The sequence below is a fragment of the Desmodus rotundus genome, chromosome 7 (assembly GCF_022682495.2).
Source record: "Desmodus rotundus isolate HL8 chromosome 7, HLdesRot8A.1, whole genome shotgun sequence".
Classification (NCBI taxonomy): Eukaryota; Metazoa; Chordata; class Mammalia; order Chiroptera; family Phyllostomidae; genus Desmodus; species Desmodus rotundus.
The window spans coordinates 24,932,535-24,959,260 of record NC_071393.1 but is presented as its reverse complement, the minus strand read 5'-3'; the positions used below and the strand labels follow the sequence as shown (position 1 = coordinate 24,959,260).

The 26,726-nt window shown below is 45.7% G+C and overlaps 1 protein-coding gene across 1 annotated transcript in view; it reads right to left on the bottom strand.

Moving 5' to 3' along the window:
* Positions 1-12,358: 12,358 nt before the first annotated feature.
* BARX2 (BARX homeobox 2) overlaps positions 12,359-26,726 on the bottom strand; it is a 75,329-nt gene continuing 60,961 nt past the window's right edge. The window contains exon 4 of the mRNA XM_024557109.4: positions 12,359-13,357. Coding sequence (XP_024412877.2) covers positions 13,091-13,357 — 267 coding nt within the window. The 3' untranslated portion in view covers positions 12,359-13,090. The remainder of the gene's footprint in view (positions 13,358-26,726) is intronic.

Here is a 26,726-nt window from a genome sequence, read left to right as displayed (position 1 = left end):
CCCCCAATAAACTCAACACATTTTTTAAAAAATTTTTATTTATAATTAGAAATTTTTTTAAGTAAATAAAATTAAAGCAATAAAAAATGGGTCATAGACCCAAATGTAAAATTTAAAATATAAAGTTACTAGAAGAAAAGAGGAGAAAAAATTTGTGACCTTGGGTTAGGAAAAATTTTCTTAGATATGACACAAAAAGTACAACCTATGAAAGAACAAATCAGTAAGTTTGACATCATCAAAATTCAAATCTTCCACTTATCAGAAGTATCAGAGACTAAGACAGACAAGGTACAGAGTGGGGAAAAATATTTGTGAAGAATATACCTGATAATGGACTTGTATGCAGAAGATAGAAAGAACTAAAAAAAAAAACCCTCAGTAGGAAAACAAACAACCCAATTCAAAATGGACAAAAGGCTTGGACAGACATTCCAGAAAAGAAAATATACAAATGGTAAATAAGCATGTGAAAAGAAGCTCAGTGTCATTAAGCACTAAGGAAATGCACACTACCAGTAAAACCACAGTGAGACACCACCACTCAGCTGTTAGAACGCCCAGCAGTGAAAGGAGTGACCGTTCCGAGTGTGGCCAACAGCGTGGGGAACAAGGACTCTCGCACACTGCTGCTGGGGGTGTAAAATGGTACAACCACTTTGGAAAACAGTCTGATGGTTTCTTTAAAAAATTAAACCTACCTACCCTATGATCCAGCCTTTTCTAAGTGTTTTCCTATGAGAAAAGAAGGCAGACTTGTACATCAATTTCTCATTAGCTTTATTTGTAATAGCTCAAAACTAGAAATAAACCAGATGTCCATCAATCAGTGAATGGATAAACACATTTTGGCTTTTGCATACATTGGGATACTGCTCGACAATAAAGATGAATGAATTATGTATACACAACATGCATGAATCTCAAAATAATTACGCTGAGTGAAAGGAGGCAGACAAAAGCAGAGTCCACACCGTGTGGTACCCTCTGTATACATCTTTAGAAAATACAAACAAATCTACAGTGACAGAAGGCAAGTTAGAGGTGACCTGGGGAAGAGGGGCAGGGCAGGGAAGAGGGTGACCTGGGGGAAGGACTAGAAGGGGTGTGAAGAAACCTTTTGAGTTAATAGATATGTTCACCACTTTGGTTGTGATAATGGTTTTACATGTATATACATGTGTCAAAACTTGTCAAATTATAAGCTTTAAATATGTACAGTTTATTGTATGTCAATTATAGCTCTATGAAGCTATTGAAAATAATACACAATAGATGCAGAGATTGAAGAAGAGGGAACGAGAGGGAATGCTCTATATGCAAGTCTCTGAGAGCCGGAGGTGGGGCACCGAACACAGGCCAAGGACGTGGTTTTGCATAGGGGTAGGGACACCTCTTCAGCAACAGCAGGGATGGAAGAGTGGTGGGGTACAGACGTGTATGTCTGTAGGTTTGGTTGCAGGGAGTAGAGGGAGTCCCATCTCACGGCTTCTTCTTCTTTTTATTTATTTTAATTCTAACCCTAGGATATGCTTGAAGAGGGAGGGGGTAGAGGGAGAGAGAGAGAGAGAAAGGGAGAGAGAGATGAGAGGGAAACATTGATTGGTTGCCTCTCCCAAGCACCCCGACCAGGGATTGAGCCTGCAACCTAGGTATATGCCCTGACCAGGAATCAAACCCACAACCTTTTGGTATACAGAACTACACTTCAACTAATGGAGCTACCTGGCCAGGGCAAATGAATCCTTTTTTTTTTTTAAAGGAAATGTGGAGGCAAAATTATCTGCTGTGCGTGAGGTGAAGGAAGTCTGAAATCATCATTGCAGACAGAATATAATGCGTCTAGAAAAAGGAAGAATCGTTTCCAGAAAGTGATGCAGGAACCGGCGAGGCAGCTGGGTATGAATGAGTAGTGGTACCTGCCTGGTTTCCCACGGGTTTCCTCCTGCAGACACCCAGGGCCCCCATGCGGACCAGCAGGAAGTGGACTCTTCAATTCACACGGGGTTGGCGATTTTGCTAGACAGCAATGACAAACAGATAAATAGAAAGGAAGTTCAGATTGTTAATGGAGCATGAAATCGAAGGTGAATAAGGAGTGAAAAGGACAAGGCTAATATTTTGTGAGAAAATAAACCTACACGATGGTGGCTCCGATGGCATCCCAGAAGAGTCATAGGGGACATAGCTGAATTCAGAGGGGAAGAACTGAAAGCTGTGATCAGAGTAAATGCTTGAATTAGTCATTTTCAAGCTAGAGAAGTTTTGGATGGTGGCAAGATTCACAGGGCGACTGTTGAGGCAGGACACTAAGGTGCAGTAGGGGTTAAAGTGAGAAAGTCCAATCTTCCCAAGGGTATTGGGAAGACTGTCTCATCGCATCGCAAGAATATTATTGAACATGTTCTCCGGCCTTTGTTTCCTGTAAATCGACATTTTGATGTAGAAGCTTGATCAGGTTTAAGTTTGATTTTTTTTTTTTTTTATTTGCAAGGCTCCTTCACAGGTAAGGGTGTGTACTTCTATAAGGACATGTACAATGTCTGGCTGTGTCTCTTTCTGCAACTTCGCCCAGACTCATTAACTCAATAAGGTTCTGAAGGGCGACACCCTGAATCAATCATTCCTTATTCCCTTACTACCTTCTATGACTGCTTAGTTACCCGGAGGTACAGTTCATAGAGAGTAAATGCTTGTTTTCCATTTATTTACCAGTTTTTAAAACCATGAATTCATTTTTTAGCATCTATCCAAAGGTGGTGAATTACATTTATTTTTTAAATCGGAACACATGGATTTAAAAATATTTGATGTACTTCAACCTGTTGCAATTGTTATTCTTTTTGGGGGGGGTGGTTCTTTCTTTCTTTTTTCTTTTTTTTTAATTTTAATTTTTTATTGTTATTCAATTACAGTTGTGTGCCTTTTCTCCCCATCCCTCCACCCCACCTCGCAATTGTTATTCTTGCTGACACTTTTAGAAGCATCTTCAAGTTCGCTCCTACGTCCTCTATGCCCTTTTGACATGACCTAGTGGTGGGTGATACCTTCACTGCTTTCTGGCAGGACAAGACATTCCAAGCCAAACTTTTGCAATTCCTGCCCTAGTCCCAGAACGAGCCACTTCCAGGGAGGCCTGTTCCTTTTCATGGGAAATAGAATTTAGAGGCCATCCTCCAAGTGCAAGGAGTGTTTATTGACTTTGGGTTAGTTAACCATTGTTTTTATACATTTTCAGAAGGCAGAGCTAGGAAACGCTTTTTTAAAAAAGGTAAAATACATCATGAGTTCATCCTGATTTCAATCACTTTAACATTCATGGAAACAATGCATCCAATTTATAGACAAACTGCAAGTGGGAAGGAAAGAGAGGGAAAGGAAACCTATAGATAAAAAGAGACTCAAGGGACATCCCAGCTCTGAAGTTCAGACGAAAGGCCTTGGCTCTGGCTGAAAAATAGCTACCATTCCTCATCTTCCAGAATTGAGACCCCTATTTTTTAAAGTCCAGAACAGCTATGAGAAATCAAACATCAAAATTTCCATACCAAATCTACTAAATTTTACTCTCTAATTTTATTGACACCAATATGATTCAGAAAATACTGAGAATCCCAAATGTGACGGGTTTGAAGAACATCTGAAAGATTTAACTGGATAGTGGATGCCAAAGCTAAATCTGGCGAATGTAATTTCTCATACAAGACAAAAGAGAGATGTACATTTATTAAAGATGGCTAAGGAAATAGGGATACCTACCACTCCACCTTGGAAATAAGAGGGAAAGCTTTCAACACTGGCCGGAGTGGCTCAGCTGGTTGGAGCATCACGCTGTGAAAGGTTGCGGGTTCGGTCCCAGTCCAGGTGTGTTAGGAGAGGCAACCGATAGACGTTTCTCTCCCTCTGTCTCCCCCACCTTTCCCCTCTCTCTAAAAATCAGTATGCATGTCCTCAGGTAGGGATTTTTTTGAAAAAAAAAAAGAAAAAAGGAAAGACTTTTAGCTTGATCTAGACCAGCGATTTTCAACCATTTTCATCTCACGGCACACATAAACTAATTAGTAAAATTTTGTGGCACATCAAAAAGTGTATTATATTTTTGCCAATCTAACAAAACTAGGTATAATTTTGACTCATTCACACTGGAAGGCTATTGTTGTGTTGACGGTTGTCATTTTTTAATTTGGCAGTCTAAGGAAAAAGAGGTCAGTGCCCCTGACGAAGTAGTCAGGTAGTGCATGTGTTAAAAATTCTTGAGACTCAATAGTGAGCCTCATGCTGCACACTGGTTGAAAATTGCTGATCCAGAATAAAAGAATGGAATGTGGAATGGAGACATATTTCACTTCAGCTCATCAAATCGGTAAGTCTATAAAATCATCAGATATTTACATGGAGAGTGGAAGGAGCCTCCCGGCTGTATTATAAATTTTCTGCACATTGTTTCATCGGCAGTAACTTAGCGCTGATGGATTCTAGATAACGTTTTCCATTGTTAAGCCCTCCCTGCTCTCTTGGGGTCTAAATTGTTTTCTTTAGGGTTTTTCTTTGGATTTGCTAAATTAACTGACATGTGCCAGGGTGGGCAATGATGGGCTGGAAATGACCCAAAATCCAAGGATAATTATTAAATCTTGCTTATATGCTGAAAAGGTTAAAAGCTGGGCATTTCCCTTCACATATCCCCATTCGCCAAAAGAGAGTCTGATTCTTTTACCCACAAGACTGTGACCTCAAGTAACTTTAAATTGGTGCCTTTTATTTCAGCATATATATACAATAATATGTAAAATTTAAAGGATACTTTTTGAACACCTATTTGTACATCTTGAAAGAAGCCTAAATAAGGCATATTGAACATTAGAAATGCATCTGAATTGAGCTCGCAACCATTCTCTTACGTTCTTTCTGTAAATACATTTTTCACCTTTATGAATAAAACTAGCCACCTTTGGATCACGCTGCATGTCAGCCTGTGTTTGAAACCATTAGAATTCGACAGTCTGTAACTTGGCTGATTCTGGAAAGTAGGTCTGGTAGAGCTGCCTCCGTGTGCAGAGGCCTTTTTTAGAAGTACGCACTCGTTGGATTCTTTGATTGCCGTGACCATGCGTGTCCCAGGATCCAGAGAAGCACAGGAGCCTTGATAACAAAAGCAAATATTTGCCATCCTTAGAAAGCAACACAAAACACCAAGCTCCAACACATCTGAAGCTTTCTATATGTGGGTGAACACTCCTTCTTGCTTCGTACTTGCAAGCTGAACATCTGTTTATTTTTAAATTTTTGATTTATTGATTTTAGAGAAAGAGAGAGAGGAACATTGATTTGTTCCACTTATTTATGCATTCGCTGCTTGATTCTCATTCAGGGATCGAACCCAGAACCTCGGTGTAAGGGGATGACACTTTAACCCACTGAACTACCTGGCTGGGGTAGCAACTGTTTCAATTGTACGTTGTATCATGTAACTGTGCTTTGCTTTATAGTCACTTGCTCATATTATGGCATTTTTTTGCATTGAACACAAACTGCAAATAAAAATAATAATAAATGGCTGAAAGAGAAACCAAGGAGAAGAAGAAGAGGAGGGGGAGAAGCAGGAAAAGGAAAACTAGCTCCAGGGCCTCTGAGGGGCAGAAGCATAAGGCTCTGGGTCCAGAGCCAGGGCTCCAAGGCTGGCTTCCACCTCAGGGGTAACTCTAAGAATCACTGAGACAGCAGCATCTGCATCCGGAGCCAGGTCAGAGGACTCGGCATCCCAGGCACTCCTGCTTAGGATCGACAAGCTCCTATCTGTGCCCCTCCCACTGGGGGGTAAAAACCAATGCCCCCTGGCACTGCTTGTCACTCCATGGTGAGGACCCTGGTCTGTTACTCTGCTTCAGATATGCCCCCTCCCTCCGAGTTTGCTTGGGGTGCTCGCACCCCTTTCCAAGGTCACTGCAAAAAAAAGATGACAGCTGACCCCCGAACCCCGGACTACACACAATAAAAGAGGTGAGGGGCCTGCACTCTTGCAGGTCCGGTGGATTGGTGGGGAGTTTGATCATTCACACTCAGGGAACACTGAGATCCGTCGTCTGCACCCCACATTGTGAGACATACCCCAGTGACGGCGGTGAGGGGGCAGGGGCAGAAGCATGTGCAGGGGAAGCTGAGGGGTACATGGTCTGTCTACGTCAGTGCTTTGCCCTGAGATCAGGCTTGGTCAGCTCAGCCTCCTAAGGACAAGTAGGCACAGGCCCAGTTCTGGGGTGGGAAGGTCGTTGGGCCAGCTGCCTTAGGTGACTGTGCGAGTTTTTCTACCTCGTTGTCTCGGCTTCCCCGTCTCTGAGTGGAGGTGATAACAGTGCCTACTTCAGAGGGCTGCGGAGGTGGTGAAATGCGACCACGCACATAGTCTGCATCGCGGGGCTGGCGTAAAAGACACCACGGCACCCGGGTCTTGCACCCCCCGGCGGGGCTGTGTGTGTCCAAGCAGCCGGGTGCTGGAGAAGAAACGCCACCTGAAGGAGGGGAGCCTGGGCAGAAGCAGGAGGAGGGTTCCCAAGGCGCAAGGACTCAGCCTGACAGGCCTGAGGTTCTTGGCAGCCGAGCTGAGCAGGTGCACAGGGCGGCTCAGCCCGCCCCAGCGGTACGCCCTGAGGCAGCTGAGACAAAGGAGTGAACTCTAGACCCCAGCGTCCTGCAGGAGGGATGACACACGTCTTGATGAACAGGGTGATTCAAGGCAACTCTGAGGGCCCTTGTTGCATTCTTGAGCTCTAGGAGAGGCCGGTGCTTGGGTTTCGGTTGTTCTTGGCCTCCCCACTGACCTCGGGCACTATTTCCTCCTCTTCTCCTCTCCCTCGTTCCTCCCCACCTTCTCTTCAAAAAATGTTTAGAGGCTTTTGTCAGTGAATGGCCTTATTCATAAAGCAGGCACGATGACAGTTTGCAGAGCTAAATGGGCACTTAACTGTGTGTCTCATAAATCTGCTACAAAAATAAACAGAAGGGAAGAGGGTTTGGGAAAGAAAGGAGGTCAGATATGAAAGGAGCCTGTCACAGTGATTTACCGTAGCCCCTAGCTAGGTAAGCAGTGTCCAGCAGTCCCCTCCTGGCCACTGCTGGCCGGGACTCACCAGAGGCAGACAGCAGGGCAGCCAGGTAGAGGCCACTTCAGAACAGAGCGGGATGGGCAGGCCGGGTGGCAGGAGGAGAGGCAGGGAAGGCCACCACAGCCACTGCCCGATGGTGAGGCAGACGCAAAACGCACTGAAGCCAAAACGGGCTGGTGCCCAACCGCCTTCCCTTCGGGATCCACACCCAGATTAGGAGTGGTATTACCAGGACCTTTCTTCCCTTCCCAATTATCCTCCACCCAGGATTTGAGTGGCAATCTGGGATTAGAGGCACATTCAGGTGAATTTAGCAAACACCCGTTGTTCCAGTGTTAATCTCCCTTCCAGGTGCACAAGGGACCTCGCTCACCCTCTCTTAGCGGGCCTGGCCTGCTGAGGACGTGCTTCGGGATGGATGTCCCATGAATCACCTTCCCTGCCCTGAAAGAACGCCACCTCACTGGTGAGGGCAGGTGTAAATACTGCAAAAACCTCATTTCTCCAAGAAGATTCAAGCTTATTGATGGAGGGGGCACATTACCACGCCCCCACCCCCACCCCCTTAGCACTAGCACAGTGCACCTACCTCACAGACAGGTATTGTGGAAATACCTGTTGACCTGAGTTGTGGCAAACCCTGCTTATGGCTGCTTTCTTTTTTGTTTTACTTTTTCTTGTTCTATTACAGTTGTCTCAACTTTCCCCCATTGCTCTCCCCTGCCCCACCCACCCCCGCTCCCACAGTCAATCCCCACCCTGTTGTCCGTGTCCATGGGTCTTGTCCATACTTGTTCTTTAATTAGGCCCTTTCTAAGGGCAGAAGCTTCTGACCCCAGACAGCTCGGGGCCCCCTCTCAAGTCACTGCCGTCTCTCCCAGTTCCCTCTGCAGCAGGTGGGAAGGATGCTTCTGGCTACTGCCCATCCCAAGTTGTTAGAGTTGACTCCAGCTACGACCTTCCCGCCATTCTCTAAGATGAGCTCCCCTCCCTTCAGCCACCTCCTCGCACCTCCTGGGGAGGCAGGTAAAACACCCCACCAGTGCACTGCCAGCTACCAGGGAGCACTTTGGCCTGGATGGGGTTTTGACTTTTGTCTCAGACAAATGCCTGCGCAGGTGTTTGTCTTCCTCCCAGGCTGGCTGCTGAAGTGCCGCCCACAATCCCCTTCAGGGAAGCTCTGAGGGTCTCTTCTTCAGAACCCCTCAATACGTTTCCCCAAAGGGAGTCGTGAAATGGGGGTGAACTGACCCTTCGTCAGGGGCCCTTCAAGGACAGGCTCTCCATCGCCCTCACCCTCTTGTCCCTGGGGAAACGGGCCCAGCATCCCTGCCCTTGGGTGACGGGAATGTTTCTGCAGATGACAAAGAGATTTAGCTCTGCCTTCCCTCTGGCCTCTGAAAAGTGCTGGCAACCCACAGGCCCACAGCCAGTGAGTGTGGTTCTAACAGTGATCAATGACCAGGGAAGTTGCTTCACGACCTTTCGCCTCAAGACTGCATGGCAGCAGGCTGTGCCCGCCACACCGCAGGGAGCACAACACCTCTGGACGTCCAGGGAGAAGTCAGCAGGAGATCAGGAGCATCGGGGGCCTCGAATTGTCTGTCTACGGGCCTTTAGGGTCCACAACAGGAGAAAAGGAATCGGGACAAAGAAGCCACCTCAAGGAATTCACTCTCTAACAGGGAAACAACATGAATCCATGTCCTCTTTGAAAATGGGGCAGGCAGGACCATGGTGACAAGGACGAGGGGTACATGGAGAGGAATCGGTGAGATCAGACTGGAGAAGAGGCAAAGCTGATTAAGGAAGAGGTGGCCTCAAATGCTTACATGGGGAAGGGGAAGGGACAAGGGAGCTGAGGCAGGCAGGAACAAGGCAGGTGGGCACAGAGAGGCTGGGGCGAAGCCTCATGGGGCAGGACTGAGAGACTCCCAGGAGGGGAAGCAGGCTCTGTGCCTGGAAGATGCCACACTCACAGGGCGACCGAGAAGAGCATGGAGGGGCTACCAGCAGACGTGGACACAGAGTGGCAGTGGCTCCTCCGGGCTTGAGGTGAACAGGGGATTCAGTGCACAGACATCCCAAGGAACACATTTGCTTTTGGTGCAAAGCACATTTCAGCTCTCCTGTTTCCCACCCTTCAAAGGACCTGTCAGGTATGATGAGGGTGTCTTAGGTAGCACCTGCAGAAAATGGCCAGAGAATCAGGCAATCACCTAGTGGCAGACCCGGGCAGGAGAGATGTTGGGGAAAGTCCTTTGAAATGCTCTTCAATCCGGTCCCGCGAAGTCCCTGCTGATTTTCTGCTGAGTGGACAACAGCAAGCAGGCTGACGGAGCACAGCCCATTGAGGAAAGAGCTCCCTTCCTGGCAGTCTGGCTCCAGCCCCGGCCGGAGCCAGGGCGTGGGGCACCACGGGTAGAATGAGGTTCACAGGTGGTGACCTGGGCAGGGGAACTGCTCTAAGCACCTGTGGAGGGGAAGGGACAGTCACAGAGGTCCCAAAGCCCCTCTCTAAGACCGTTCTAGAACTGACCAGTGTGAGAAAAATTTAAAACCAGTGTTTAAGGTCGGTTTCTGATAGATTTGTTCAGACTAGTTTGAGGGCCCAGGGCTTATAGCATGAGACCCCTCTGGTAACAGTGTGAGGCTCCACAAACCTCTGTGGACCATATAGAGGCAAATCAGAGGGCACAGCGATCGGGAACACGGGCTCATTGGTCAGCAGCCTTGGACAACTTCCAGGAGGCCAGCGCCTGCTCCAGGAGTTTTTTTACTTTCTAACGTAAGAGTTGGGAGCAGAGGCACTATGCCTGGCTGCCTTACCTTGTGTGGCTCACGAAGCAACACCCCCACCCCCACCCCCATCTCTGCATTAGGACAAATTTGAACTACAGGGTGCAGTCTGCTGCTGAAAGCATTTCCAGGAACCACAACAGCAGCAGCAGCAGCAGCCCCTGAAAAGGCACAGACTTGTCGGCGTGGGAGGAGAGAAGACCTCGAATGACCATGGCCCTCTGTAGGCCTCTGGCCCTGGGCTTAGGCTCTAACTCTGATGTAGGGAAAGACAACCTCTCTCTGACTCATGAGCTTCCTGTAAAACAAGAGGAAACAGCCTATTTCACAAGGCAAGGGGCAGCATCAGCTCAAAGGGCTTGTTAAAAGTACACTCCACTCCTCACAGAGCATGACTGTTTGCCTCCGCCAGCTCCCCTCCTCTAGAAAACTTTGAAAAGCAGCAACTGATCAGACTCTCAGATAAGACCGTGAGCCCTCGGGCGTCACCATTCGGGATGTCAGAGAAAGGAGAGAACACTTTTGTGTAGCAAGGCCCGAAAAGGTAGAGATGACGCTGGGGGATTGAGAAAGTGAGGAAACTGGGCTCCGTGGAGGGAACCCCTGGCTTCCAGGAGTCCCTGGACGATCCTGTTCAAGACTCGGCACAGAACGATCTATTTGCCACGATTCACAGAATACCTGTGGGGTCGGTTTCTGAATGCCTGTATTGAGTCTTGGGAACTGGAGGCAAAAGGGAAAGACTGGGGTGGAGGGAGCAGGGCCTGGCACTGAATCAGTGCCCACTGGCATCTGAAAGGCCCGGCCTGACCCATCCTGAGTCACAGGGCACAGCCAAACAGAGCTGAGGCAGGACAACAGGCCCAAGGCTTGCAAGTGCACTTGACCTTGGGCTCAGGGCTTCCAAAACAGAAGATAATCCGAGGTCTTAAACCCTCCACTGAAATCCTTTCAAACTCTAGGGACAGTAAACAATACCAAAGATGACAGGCCAAGGACTCAGGGCCGGAAGTCAGACACAGTGCCCAGAACCCGGGCTCAGGAGCGCTGGGTGTGCACACACGTGCCTGTGCGATGCCCGTTACTACAGAGTAACTCAGACGAGTCCGGGACAAGAGACTGAAAATCATCACAGAAAAACAAAATCCAAATGAAAGGCCTTCGGGGGCTGGGAGGAGGGGGTGGGTAGGACAGAACAATTCCTCAGGAGTGAGACTCCCTGGGCACCGATCCACCTGCTTCCTCTGGCCACTGTGTACACTCTTTGGCCCATTGTGACGGCACCTGGTAGGCGGACCATAAAAGTGTACCTGGAGTGGGCTAGAGGTGAAGAAGACAGCGTTCTGCACACCACAGGAGGAACCTCACACAGACGGCTGGGTGTGGTCTGCACAAACTGGTTCTCGAAGGCCAGATCCTTCCCTCCTTTGTCTATTCACGGGAGTTAAGGAAAAAACCTGCTTTCTCTTTGTCGATCTCAACTGCAAAAGCAATGAAGGCACCGCCTTAGCAAGGTCAGCCTGGCAGTCACTTTCCGATCGGCCTGCTAACAGAGGCAAACAGGTGGCCAGGGTATAGAGAACACGCAGATCAGACCTATTTCACTTTGAAAAGAAGTAGATGCTTTGCTTTACAGAACTAATGACAGGTTCTGCTTCCTAGCTGAGGCCATTATTCAAGTCAGTTTATCCTTCCTGAGCCCCACTGGGCGGAGTGACCGTGTAATTATTGTAGTGACGGGCAGTCCGCAGGGTGGGCGCTCTGCCCTGCAGGACACCACAAGTGAGCATGCCAGGGACGACGATCAGGACAGGCTGCGTGACAAGCAGATGCGGAGTCAGCGTCCTCGCTGCAGGCTGTCTGGAGCCCGCCTCTTTCCGGGTCTTCTGAAAAGTGGGACAGCATTTTGAATTTAAAATGCCTGAGCACCTCACAGAGCACCTCTAGCCAAGTGATCCTCAAATGTTTCGTCAGAAGTTGCAGAGCCCGTCATCCAAGTGTATGCTCAGTACAGAAAGATAAACAAGAAACCAGTAACAACAGCTGCCTGCAGGCACCGGAGGGCGCAGGGTAGAGGGGGCGGGAGGGAAAGCAAGACTTCTTTTTATAGAGTTTGATTTTCGAAGTAAATACATTGATGATCTCTTCCAAAAAAGTAAAACCATGTTTGAAGCTGGGAGCCCAGAATGTACAGTCCCTGAGAGCAGAGCTGCTCTGGCAGATGGCAGGAAGGGTGGTTGACGGAGCTGAGCCACCCGGCTCCTTCCTCACCCACAGGCGGCTCGGTGTGTCTCCCATTGCTCTCCGCATAGAGACCCCACGGGGCAGGCCCAATCTTTTCTTTTTTGGCTGGAAACTAAAGCCCAGGGAGCTGCGCTCTCACTCGGGGTCTCTGTTTCCAGAAGACACATTCAGTACGAGTTAAATGCACGCCCCAGAAGAAACAATAAACCCAACCCTTTCAAAAGATTTATTTTTAATTAAAAAATAAAAGTTATCTTAACATATCTGTATTGCAGCTTCAAGGATGGCAACTTAATAAAGCAAGAGAAACAAGACTTATCGGTTCTTAAGTCACCTGCCCATCTTAGAATGGGTTCCAAGGCACACGTATCTTCAAACAAACAAACTTTATTCAGAAAGAATTGTAGCAACTCAGAACTCCCTTCCCCCAACTCTTGCAGCCCGCCCTCACCAACCCACCCACCCCCACAACAACCAAAACATTAAATTCTCTTTTAAAACTACAGAAATAAGTGCTGAGTCAGCAAGGAGCCTGGGCAAGCTGCCCAAGTCCTCCCTATGTTTCTCCTTGGATGACTGGCTGCCCAGAGGCTGGCAGGGAGAGAGCCCAGGCCATCCTCCAGCATGCCAAGTGGGGCTCGTGCCCAGCCCCACAGCCGTCACCCCAGCTGGGACAGGCAGTTCCAAGGCACTGTCTCCCTTTATGCAGGGCACCCTGTGGCTAAAGCATCCTTTCAGGAAGAGAAAGGCCTAAGGCAAGGAAGTCTTCCCCAAATGCTTTCAGTGACTGATAACCATGCCACCGAGACCTGTGGGAGGGAAGGAGACAGGTGGACCCCTTCTCCCTCAGTTTACCTGGCTTTAGGAAGTTTTTCTCTCCCTACTCTCCTGCCTTCTCTCTTTCCCTTCCTCCCAGTCTCCCTCTCCCTTCAAAGGATTTTATTTTAGCTTGATGGTGGGGGTTCGGAAGAGGCTGCCGGCACCTCCTGCAGCGGGCCTGGAGGCTCTGCCACCTCTAAGGGGACATCGCAGGCTTTCTGTTCCTGCGTATCGCAGAGCTCCTCCCTTCCCTGCAAGGCCTTGAGGCTCTCCTGGCTCTGGGCCTGGCGGTTCATCTTCTCTTCAGCTTCAATCTCTTCTGAGGTGGGGATGGAGTTCTTCTTGGGACGACCTTTGGGTTTTGTGGGTGCTTCCTGTCCACCTTTAAGAACCTATATGGGAGAAAATAGGTCATTAAATCCAAGAAATAACTCCTTCCCTCCACTTTACCACTCAAAGGCATCTATGTCATTCCTTCCCAGCAAGGACAGAGTTTGGCAAAAACTACCTTCCATCTGTCACTCCAGACTACAAAGACATCTTCATTCTTGAAATGCTCCATGCGCTTAGTCACTATCACGTAGTTCGACATTAAATAAAAGGATCACAAACACATTTAAAAATCCAACTTCAATAAAGAGGAAAGCAATGGAAATTAAAATATTAATGTGGCACCAATGAAATTGACAAGTTAAAAGAAAAAGACAACACTTGTAGCAAGCAGGAAAATAAACACTCAAGACTCCCGGTGTCAAAGCATAATTGGTATAACCTTTTCAAAGGGCAACCTGAGATTCAAATCAAATGTTTTCAAATGCGTATGCTCTGACGCAAAAATTCCTCTTGTACTGATTTAGCCTGAGAAAGTCGCCAAAGACGAAATCTGATCTGCAAAAACAGTCACCACAAAGTTGGAGTAATTACCCTAAAGTGTCCACCATGATTGGGTGGGTAATTACAGTAAATCCCAAAGGGAAAATATCTGATGACCATTACAGTTACTATGTAGGAGAACATTTAATACCATGGAAAATAGTGGTTTTGTGTGTGCGTGAAGAACAGACTATAAACCAGCACGTTTCAGTTTGGGGTCTCAATAACTACATATCACCCCGATTAGAGGGTCAGGTCATGAATAACTTTTAAATGTTTTAATATATCTTTCTCTCTATTTTCTAATTTTTCAACAATGATCATGTCTAAGTACTTCTGTAATTAGAACAAGCTACTGCCCTGACTGGTACGGCTCAGTGGGCTGAGCACCAGTCAGCCAACCAAAAGGTCCCCAGTTCAATTCCTGGTCAGTGCACACGCCTGGATTGTGGCCAGGTCCTGGGCTGGGGGTGTGTGAGAGAGGAAACTGTTTGATGTTTCTCTCGCACATCAATATTTCTGTCCCTCACTTCCCCTCTCTCTAAAAATAAAGAAATAAAATATTTAGAAAAAAGAACAAAGATGTTGAGGTTTCTGGTCAAGATGGAAGAGTAGCTAACTGCTGTGCTAAACTCCTCCCAGGATCACATCAAAATTACAATTAAATTATAGAACGTTCAACCTAGATAACCATTTGAAGACAAGCAGAACACGTGTCCTATAACTAAGAAGACGGCTAGGATGGGAGGGGAACGAGAAATGGGCTGGCCCCACACCCACATGCAGCAGTTGAGAATCAGGAGAGATCTCAGCTACAGAGGTCCCTCTGGAAGAGCAAGGCATCCCAGCTCCAAACCGGGCTCCCCATCCAGGTGCACCAGTGCCAGCAAGGGTAGATCCCACAGCATCTGGCTGTGAAAATCAGCAGGGATTCTGTCCATCTGGGTGAGAGGAAAGGCTGCTGGAAACCCAGGCATCCTCTTATTTATTGATTTTTAGAGAGAGAAAGAGAAAGAGGAAGGGAAAGAGAGAGATCAATTTATTGTTCCACTTATTTATGCATTTATTGGTTGATTCTGGTATGTGCCCTGACCAGAGATCAAACCTGCAACCTTGGAGCATCAGGACAACGCTCTAACCAACTGACCTACCCGGCCAGGTCAACCCAGGCACCCTCTTAAAGGGCCCATACACAGATTTGCTCGCTCGCGGACACTCACCAAGGACTCTAGCAGAGGGATACTGGCTTGGGAGGCACCAGAAACATACAGAGAGAAACTGATTTGTGTGGCTACAGGGCAAAGGCTAGAGGGACAGCCACCATTGTCCCTGTGTTAAGCTGTCTTCCTACACTGTCGGCAGGCGGGCTCGATCTCCCCTGTGTTGAGCCCTCCTACCATACAAACAAATTTGTTTCTCCATCAGCCTGCTGAACACTCACTCCACCCTCCTGACCCCCTGAGACCCCAGTTCAGCCAAAGCATGCAATGCCAGGGGCTGTTCCAGCAGCAGGCAGCCAGCCTTGGCCCACGCTGCAATATTTCAAAAGAAAAATCTCATAGATCCACAGCCCCCAGGTGGGTGACACCTGGCCTTGGTGTGTCCTGTGCCTTTTGCTTAGTTGCCCCAAACTCAGAACTAGTGTCAAATCTGAATCCTCATTAAACTGGTGATTCCTGAGACCCGCCTCACCAAACTCACGTACTGCCCAGGGCTTCTTTCAACAGCTGAGACTTACAGGAAGATGGCAGGTGGCAGCAGACCTCAAAGAGCCTCATGCTTTTTGCTGACCTGCCCCAGGCTGGGGACTGGTGGCAACAAAACTCAGTTTGCAGCATGGCTTCTCCCGGCCACTTCCAGGTCCACCACAGGCACGTACCAATCGTGGATCTCTTTGTAGCTTTACCAGGTAGCGCTAAGCCAGTCACAGGCAGCAGCTGAACATGGCCGGCACTGGAGCCTCTCCTAAGAGGCTCCAGAACCAATATACGCAGTGGTTGGCTTCAGACCACAACAGAGCACCACCTAATTAGCTCCACAAAGGGCACATCCAGAGGGTGGACTCAGCAGGCACCAGAGCCTGCTGGGGTATACCCACCCACCCCGTGGAGCAAGCTCCTGCACAGCATCTCGTGCACTGTGGTGATGCCCAATCCCCACAACCAGTCAGCCTGAAGGTCCATCCCAGCCACTGACATGCCAACAACAATCGAGGATCTACTGTACCAGGAGGTCACACACTACCCACACGAGGGACACCCCAGGAAAATCTAGTTCAGGTGACCAGGGAGACTGTGCCACTAGCACCCACAGGATACCTACTACATGAGGCTGTCTCGCAGAAACTTAGAAATGTAGCAGCTCTACCAAATACATAGTAACAAACACAGACAAGCAGCCAAAAGGAGGAGACAAAGAAACATGTCCCAAATGGAAGAAAGGGAGAAAAATCCAGAAGAAAAAACGTAAACAAAATGAAGGCAAGCAAACTACCAGATACACAGTTCAAAATAATGGCTATAAGTATGCTCAAGGAACTTAGTGAGAGCTTCAACAAAGAGATAGTAAGCGTAAAAAAAGATACAAATATCATTTTTTTAAAAACCCAGCCAGAAATGAAGAACACACTAGAAGGAATCAACATCAGATTAGATGAAGCAGAGGATCAAATCAGCAATTTGGAAGACAAGATAGCAAAAAAACATCCATTGAGAACAGCAAAAATTAAAAAAAATTAACAAAGAGGCTAGTTTAAGGGACCTCTGGGACAGCATCAAGAGTAACAACACTTCCATCATAAGAGTAGCCAGGAGGAGAAGGGAGAACAAGGGATTGAGAACCTGTTTGAAGAAATAATGACTGAAAACATCTCTAACCTGGTGAAGAAAACAGACACACAAGTCCAAGAGGCACAGAGAGCCCAAACAAAATGAACCCAAAGAGCTCCACAGAAAGACACTTCATAAGTAAATGGCAAAGCTTAAAGACAAGTTGAGAATCTTAAAAGCAGCAAGAGAAAGGCAGTTAGTTATATAACCTACAAGGGGACTTCCATAAGGCTGTCAGCTGATTTCTCAACAGAAATTTCACAGGCCGAGAGGGATTGGCACAAAATAATCAAAGTAATGAAAAGCAAGGAACTACTACCAAGATTACTTTACCCAGTGAGGCTATCATTTAAAACTCAAGGAGAGATAAAGAACTTCCCAGACAAGAAAAATCTAAAGCAGTTCATCACTTGCCAAACCAGTATTACAAGAAATGTTAAAGGGACCTCTTTAAAAAGAAGGGGGAGAACCATAAATATAAATAATAAATGTCAATAACAACATATCCATTAATAATCACTTCAAATGTAAATGGATTAAATGCTCCAATCAAAATACATAGGGTAGCTGAGTGGATAAGAAAGCAGGACCCACGCATATGCTGCCTGCAAGAGACCCTCTTCAGATCAAAAGGCACAAAGAGACTGAAAGTAAAGGAATGGAAAAGATATTTCATGCCCAGAGAAACAAACAAAAAAGCTGGAGTAGCCATACTTATATCAGAGAAAATAGACTTTAAAACTAAGGGTATGATAAGAGACAAAGGAAGTGACATAATGATAAAGGGATCAACCCAACAAGAGGATATAACTCTGAGAAACTCCTGCATCCAACAAAGGAGAACATCAATATAGAAAGCAAGTCTTGGTGGACATAAAGGGGGAGATTGGCAGTACCACAGTCCTGGTTGGGGACTTTATCACCCCATTGCCATCAAGCGACAGATCTTCCAGACAGAAAAGCAACAAGGAAACCATGGCGTTAAATGATACATTAGACCAGGTGGATTTAATTGATATTTTTAGAGCTTTTCACCCCAAAGGAGCAGAATATACATTCTTTTCAAGTACACATAAAATATTTTCCAGGATAGATCACATGTTAGGACATAAAACAAGTCTCAGTAAATTGAAAAAGACTGAAATCACATCAAGCATCTTCTCTGACCACAATGGTATGAAACTAGAGGCCAATGACAAGAAGAAACTGAAAGCACACACACATACGGAGGCTCAGAACCAGGCTACTAAACAATGACTGTACTCAAAAAGTGATGAGATGTTAGAGAAAGAATTTGAAGGAGGTACAAATAAATGAAAGCATATTCCATGTTCATGAATAGGAAGCATTAACATCACTAAAATGTCTATAGCACCCAAAGCAATCTATGGATTCAATGCAATCCCTATCAAAATACCATTTTTCACAGAACTAAAACAAATAATCCAAAAATAAAACCACAAGAGACCTGAATAGCCACAGTAATCTTGAGAAAGAACAAAGTCAGAAGTATCACGCTACCTGATAGTAAACTATACTGCAAGGATATAGTAATCAAAACAGCATGCTACTGGCAATCAGAAATGGAGGTCAACAGAACAGACTAGAGAGCCCAGAAGTAAACCCACGCCCCTATGGTCAATTAATCTATAACAAAAGAGGCAAGAACATACACAACGGGGTAAAGATAGTCTCTTCAATAAACAGCAATGAAAAAACTGGACAGATATATGCAAAAAATAAAACTAAACTGTCTTCTTACACCATATATGAGAATAAACTCAAAATGGATTAAAGACTTAAATGTAAGATCCCAAACCATAAAGGTCCCAGAAGAAAACATAGTAAGTAAACTCTCTGACATTGCTCTTAGTGATTTTTTTTTTTTGATACATCTCCTCAGGCAAGAGAAACAAAAGGAAAAATAAACAAACGGGACTATATCAAACTAAAAACTTTTTGTACAGTACAGGAAACCATCAACAAAACAAAAGGCAACCTACTGAATAAGAGAAGATACTTGCCAATGATACATCTGATAAGGGGTTAATATCCAAAACGTATAAAGAACTCATATAACTTAACACCCCCCCCAAAAAAAACAATTAAAAAATGAGCAGACCTGAATAGGCACTTCACCAAAGAGGACATACTGGTGGCCAATATGCATATGCAAATATACTCAACATCACTAATCATCAGAGAGATGCAACTTAAAAACACAATTAGATGCAGCGTCACATTTGTGAGAATGTCCATCATCAATAAATTAACAAACAAGTGCTGGTGAGATGTGGAAAAAAGGGACCCCTAGTGCACTGTTGGTGGGGTTGCAAATTGGTGCAACTGCTCGAAAAAGAGTGTGGAGTTTCCTCAAAAAGTTAAAAATAGGAATACCATATGATTCAGCAATTCTACTTCTGGGTATTTATCCAAAGAAACCAAAGCACTAATTTAAAAAGTTATGTTCTCCCTTATGTTCTTTGCAACATTATTTACAATACCCAAGGTAACAAATCCACCTAAGTGCCCGTCAATAGGTGATTGGATAAAGAAGATACGGTACGTATGTACAATGGAATATTACCCAGCCATAAAAAACAACGAGATATTACCATTTGTGACAACACAGGTGGACCTGGAGGATATTATGCTAAGTGAAATAAGTCAGACAGAGAAAGGGAATACCATATGACTTCACTTATATGTGGAATCTAAAGAACAAAACAAATGAACAAACAAAACAGAAACAAACTCATAAATATAGAGAACAGACTGATGTTTGTCAGATGGGAGCTGGGTGAAAAAGGTCAACAGATTAAGAACTACAAATTGGTAGTTACCAAATAGTCGTGGGGATGTGCAGTACAGCATAGGGAATAGAGTAAAAAATATTGTAATAACTATGTATGGTGCTGGATGGCTATTAGACTCATTGGGGAGACCACTCAGTGAATCACGTGTCTAAAAACAAATGTCTAACCACTGTGATATACACCTGAAACTAGCATAAAATAATACTGAATGTCAATTGCAATTGAACAACTTTTAAAAGATTATCATAAAACATAGTCATTTATTGTTGAAGGAAGTAGAAGAGCATAGTAAAGTGTTCCAGCTTTGACAGTGAAATAACGGGGTCAAATTCTAACTCTGCTACTTATCAGCTTTGTCTTTGGAAGAGTCTTTTAAAGACTGAGCCTCAGTTTCCTAATTTGTAAAATAGGGATAAAAATATCTTATCTCCCAGGATGACGGTGAGGGTGACGGACAGATATGAAGGACCAGAACTGTTCCGAAGGCAGATTTCCTCTGCCCAGAATGTACCTCACACCCAGCACACCTGGTTAACTCAGCTCAGACGGTGCTCCTTCTGGGCGGCTCCCCTGAGCTCCCAAGTCTGAGTTAAATGCCCTCCGCCATATGCCCTACGAGTCCCCTTACTCATTTTTATCTGCCTGTCCCCCCTACTCAGTAAAATGGCCTTTGCTGATTTCAAAGGACTTGTACATTCATTATCCCAATTTGTGACTTACACAAGAATAATGAGACAGGAATAATTTTTAAAATATTTTTGTGTTATCGGGTTGGCCAAAAAGTCCATTTAGTTTTTTTCCATGAAATAAAAGACACATTTTTCATTTTCACCAATAACTTTATTGATTTGGATATTCTCAGCATGTCGGCTATCTCCTGCTATTGGCTTCTAGTGGGTGGAGGCCAGGGGTGCTGCTAAACACCTTCCAATGTGTCAGACGGCCCCGCAGCGAAGAATCATTTGGCCAAAATGTCAATAGTACTAAGGAACTTCACAAACCACTTCTGACACATTCGATCAGTCACAGCACCTTCTCCATGCCCTGCACAAATGTGAGTTTCGGTTGCATTTTTACCTTTCTTGAAAGAATAAAGCATAATGCACTGAAAATGTTGCTATCTTCTTCCATCTTCAATATTACCATGGCTGCACAAAAATTCACCAATTTTGCTGGGTTTTTTTAATGTAGGCTGATATGACAGCTGTCACAATACAATTTAACACAACTGTTTTGAGTGAAGTTAAAGACAACTAAGCACTACTAGAGCTGTCATACGGGGGAAAAAAAAAAACCATGAACTTTTTGGCCAACCCAATACTCCGGTTGGGTAACAGGGCCTATAACAGAGGCTCCCTCCTCCACTGACTCTGAATGCTGGCTTGGTGTGGTTGCCGACCTTCTGGGCAGCCATTGTGGGATATATTTTTGCTGCTTACACACCTAGCTTACCCTTGTCTTTCCCATCTGAACAAAGCTCCTTCAGGGTAAATCCTGCGTCTGCCCTTGCTTTTTGCTCTCCAAGCATGCACATTCCAACTCTCTATGCAGTTCCTAAAGATGTGTCAGCTACACCTTCCTGAACAGCAGCATTTCTCCTGGGGCCTGAATTGTAAGAGTGAATGCAGTAACTTGATAAACAATAGTCCTTTGGGGGAGGGGAAACGCTTTAGTGAGATATAGTTCATATACCATACATTTCATTCATTTATTGTGTACAGTTTGGTGATTGTATAGTCACAGAATTGTGCAAGTATCACCAGAATCCAATTTTAGAACATCACCCCGCAAAAGAAACCCCATGTCCACGAGCAGCCACTCCCCATTGTTCTCCAACCCCGCCCCTCAACCCTAGGCAACCACTTTGCTTTCTGTCTCTACTAATTTGCCTATTTTAGAGATTTCATAGGAATGGAATCATGTAACATGTCATCCTTTGTGACCGGCTTCTTTCACTTCATGATGTTTTCAAGGTTCATCCATGTTATAGTGTGTATCAGTATTTTATTCCTTTTTGTGGCCAAATAATAACCATTGTATGGACATACCACATTCTGCTTGCCCCTTCATCGGTTAATGGCCACTTGATGGCCACTCGGGTTGCTTCCACGGTTTGACTATTGTGAATAATGCTGCTGTGAACATGAGTGTGCAAGTAAATATCTGTTCAAGTCCCTGATTTCACTTTTTTTTGAAGAGTTTATTTTATTTATCTTTAGAGAGAGGGGAAGAGATGGAGGAAGAGAGAGAAACATCAATGTGAGAGAGAAACATCAATCAGTCACCTCTTGAATGAGCCCCCACCAGGGACTGAACCCACAGCCCAGTCATGTGCCCTGTGCCGGCTTCACTTCACTTCGTGGGACAACACCCAACCACCTGAGCCACTCCGGTCAGGACCCTCTTTCCCTTCTTTGGGGTATATGCCCAGAAGTGAAATTGCTGGTTCTCATGGTGACTCTACGTTTAACATTTTGAGAAACTTCCACGCTATTTTTCAAAGCAGCTACACCGTGTTACAGTCTAATCAGCAGCACGCGAGGATTCCAGTTCTCCACATTCTCACCAGCACTTAAGTGTTTTTGATTGTAGCCATCCCAGTGGGTGTGAAGTGGCATCGTTGTGTCTTTGATTTGCATTTCTCTGATGACTAATGAAGTCGAGCACCTTTTCCTGTGCCGGTTGTGTATCTTCTTTGGAGATATGTCTACGTGTATTCAAATCCTTCGCCTGTTTTCAAATTTGATTTCCTTTTATGATCGAGTTATAAGTTCTTTACACATTCTGGACACAAGTCTCTCACCAGATGCGAAATTTGCAGATAGGTTCTCCCATTCCGTGTGTTGTCTCTTCACTTTCCTGACGATGTCCTTCGCAGCACGGAAATTTTTCATTTTGCTGATGTCCCATTTATTTTTTCTTTTGTTGTATGTGCTCTTGCTGTTATATCTAAGAAGGTTTTGCCTAAGCCAAGGTCATGTATACTTACTCATATTTTCTTCTAAGAGTCTTATAGTTTTAGCTTACACATTTAGGTCTATGATTCATCTGGAGCTGACTTCTGTGTACAGTATGAGGAATAGTGTAAGTTCTCGATAAACACCTCCTTTTAGCTGGGAATCTGCTCAACTACTGCACTTCCCACCCACACACACAGACCTGAAGGGGACCTCTAACAAGGCACAGATGCTGACAGAATCCACCTTTGAGGAGCAAACATCCCTGTGTTTTTTCTCTCACCTAAGTCAGTATCTGGTTTTGATTTCAGCGCAGCCTGTTGAAAGCACCTGAACGTGCCAAGATGGAGTTGACATGTTGAAAGCAGATCCACTGGATATGAAAGAGGCTATACAAAATTAAGTTGCCCCACGTAGTAATCATGCTATAAAAGGGCAGGCCTCAGGAAGCCACCTAATTGGCAAAAGAAAGTCCAGCCCAGCAATTAGAGGACACCACCCACACAGCTTGGATCGGCCCCACCTGGCTGTTTCCCTCCAGCACACACACACACACACACACCTTTCAAAACAATCACACCATTTTCTAAATGGAATAAAACATTCCAGTGCAAGCCATCATTAGGAGATAACCATGCTCTTGGCTGCTTTCCGCACTCGACCTCTGGCCTCCTGCTTTCTAGCACACCTGACAGATGCGATTAACTCACGACTGCCCCACACCAGAAGCCGCACATTCTCATGCACCCTTCTCCCGGGACCCCCTAGTTCCCCATTATTTCTTGAGCCAAATTAGTCTCCTTGGTTCTGAATACCAGACAACCCATTGCACACAAGGTCACATGTCTCTGGGAAAGTCAACCAGCACTGCCTCTACTTCTATCAGCCATGTCTGCTGATGGCCCTTGTCTGAGCTCTAAAACTAGGTATCCCAGTGACCTACTGCTAAGGATGTCAGGACAAAGCCTTGCTTCTTTTCCAAGGTGCTTAGGTGAGGGCGAGATGGTTTGACCAGGGAGCCCAAAACGTCAATGCAGGGAGGGGCCTTGTACCTCCCCCATTATTCAGACAGGAACATGAGCAGAGCAGGCAGAAGTGGTTCATCCCCGTCAGAGAGCAAGCAGAGGGCAAGCCCAAGATTTGAACACAAAACCCCTGACCCCTGGAATCTAACAGTATTTAACTCTGCGTAATGTGCGAGGGAAGTGCATAAACTGTGCCGCTGTTATATCTGACTTTCCAATATTTAAGTACCCCATCTCTCCACAGACCCCAGGCCATAGACTAATTACCCAGAGTGCTTTGTGCTCCTTTTTCTCCATCTTTATCTGCAGCTCCAAGGAAAAGTGACAGCCCTGTAACTGACGGCTGTTTCCACAGAGCTGAGAAGCAAGTGTGCATTCGCTGGCATGAATCTCTCCCCAGAGATCCCCTGTTTAGCAGGCTTTCTCCACCTAAGGATGGGATGTTCCACTATCCCACAAGCCCAGGGGCATGACTGGGGCAACACTGGAGTGGGGGGAATGAGAAAGGACAAACACCCAGGACTGCTCTTAACCGGAGTCCCAGGAACCTGGCTTATCTCTTCGGGCCTCCAAGAGTCTGGATCCTCTGGAGACGTGAATTTTGTGGATAGCTAAATAATTTTTAAAATAATAATAGTGAGAAGAAGAGTGGCAGCTAATATTTTTTAGTTATATACTATGCAGCAGGCACCGTTCTAAGCTTTAGAGGGATCAGCTCAGTGAATACCACCACCTTCTAAGGTGCATACTAGGCATTTGCTGATGAGGAAACAGGTACACGGAGGTTAAGTAACCTGCCCAAGATTACACAGATAGCAACTGGTAGCAATTTCACAGAATCCTTCATTTTCTGGAGACTTTCAGCACAAGAGATGATGCAGGCACCTGGCATGGGACCCACCCAACTCTGCAACCGGGAGAGGAAGGTCATGTTCTCCTGGATCCCCTCCCAGGGCAGAATTCCGTGCGTACTGTATTTCAGAGCTGAAAAAGATCACTGATAATGAGGCTCTTTCAGTCTGTTGCAAAACACTGTGAGTCCTACTGGAACGAGAGCCAAACAGAAAGGGAATAGAGTGTCCCATCTCCTGTGCAAGCCGAAATTTACCCAACCCGCTACAGGTTACAGATGCTGACCGGTACAAACTAGTCAGAGATGCTATCTTGGTTTTGGCAGCACTGTCCTTGGCAGCCGTGTGAATAACTCTGAGAATCAAGCGCTAATCTTTTTCCAGTTCCAATTAGGTTACTAGCCTTGAGACATCTTTATTACCCAATTATCTTTTTCTTTTCCTTCCCAGTACCTGAAGAGATAGCCTTGAAAGAGTTTCACCAGGAAAGTACATGAAGCAATCAGGATTCCCCACAATGCCTTGCTGCTCTGGGAGAGTCAGAAATCAGACCCACAACTGAACAACATCCCGCATGTTAAAGTACTTCCAGTGTCCCCAAATACCTCTGTCCCTTTCTTCTGCCTGTGACACTCTTCCCGTCTTCACTTGGCACATTTCTATTCATCCACTAAGGCCAATTTAGATGGCACCTCTTCCGTGAAGCCCTCCCTTCTCCATGCTGCTCTGAACCCTGTGAGTCCTTCTGTTATGGCCCAGGTCACTCTGTATAATTCCTAGTTTACAGGTCTGTCTCCCCCGCTTGACCAAATACCTTTTCTAATTTTATTTGTTGCTGAATGGGTTCATGTCTTATCTTTGCACCTCTATTGCCAGGGCTCACTAAGTGACTGCTGAAGTTAACTGAAACCCTGGCACTCGCTTCCTCAAATGACCTGAATTTGGTTGGCCTGCGGAGTGCTCTCTGCAGTTAAGTCTGCTACGTCCCTATACGACATTGATAACCGTCAATAACCGGCCCACAACTGCGCCAGCAGCACAGTGGCTGCTGAAAAACAAGTGACGTCACAGGCCGAGGCACACGAGTCGCCCCAGGGGCACTGGGTGGTGCGCAGAGATGGCGGGCTGTCAGTGCATTAAGCATCTGACTCATGGAGAGATTGCTGATAACCAATTTGAACAATGCCTCTGCCGCTCGGGAGATATTGATTTCCATGACGATGATTGACAAGGAAGGAGGTGGGTGGTGGAACTTGCACAGAAAGCAGTGAAGGGACTTGCCCAAAATCAGCCAGGGAGGGGCAAGCATGGGAACATGGCCTGGTGTTTCAAATTCCGAAATCTGATTCTTCCAGAGATCAATCCCCCAAAAGGTCTCTGCCATGCGGCTCAGGAGTATCTTAGCATTCTAGAAGTGTGAGTAACTACATATTTATAGAATCCCATTCATCCTTCAATTTCAACTGCTCCCTGCAGCCGGCCCCCCACCCCCCAACACCTCTCTTCTGAACACTGATGGGGCACTAAATCTTTAAGTAAACAACCGGTACTTAATTATGTCATTCCCTAGCTGCATGCTGGACCTTGATTCTTCAACTAGATCATAAATCTTACGAAGGGTTTTATTTTAATTCATTACTTCCTATAGCGCCTAGGATAAGGCATGGTTCACAAGAGATGCTAATTGCGTATTTGTTGATTCAGGCCATATAGGTTTGTACATGCAACCGGCCTCTCCACCCCACTTTGAGAGCATTCCATGAGCCCGGCCACCTCCAGCTGAAAACTCTTCCCTCTCCAAGGTCAGGACACCCCAGAGGAAATGATGAGATTTGCCCAGAAATTCCTTTCAGGATATATAATAAATGCTGTCTTATTGGCTTTTTTTCTACTTTTTCCATTAATATTAATTAGTAGTTTATTTATTTTTTTCTCCTCATTAGCAGGCATAGCAAGAACTAAAATTTTAAGAAAAAGTATTAGACAAAAACACAAAACTGAGAAAGTGTCTTAATACCTATTACCTATTTTAAAATATCTATTAAATTTTGCAGGGGAGAACTAAGTTGGGGGGACCTTAGTTTTTCAGTGAAGGTGAAAAACTTCATATTCCAGTCCGTCCTTAGAAAATATGGCTTGTGATCAGATGGGTTAGCAAATTAGAAGAGGATGCAGGCAGGTCTGGGCCACCCGGCCCATGTTAGAGGAGAAAGCCTTAGATTTGGCAAAGAAATGAGAAAGGCTCCCGTCAGAGGCTCTGGTCCCTAAAGAATAGAGCAGAGCTCCTTCCTGCCCTCATCCTCCCTTCCTCTTTTCTCTGGGCTTTGACCTTGGTCCTAGTGGTTTACAAAACTGGAAACGAAACACTGAGCTACTTTGGAAACTTTTAATTTAACATTCCTCTAAAAAGA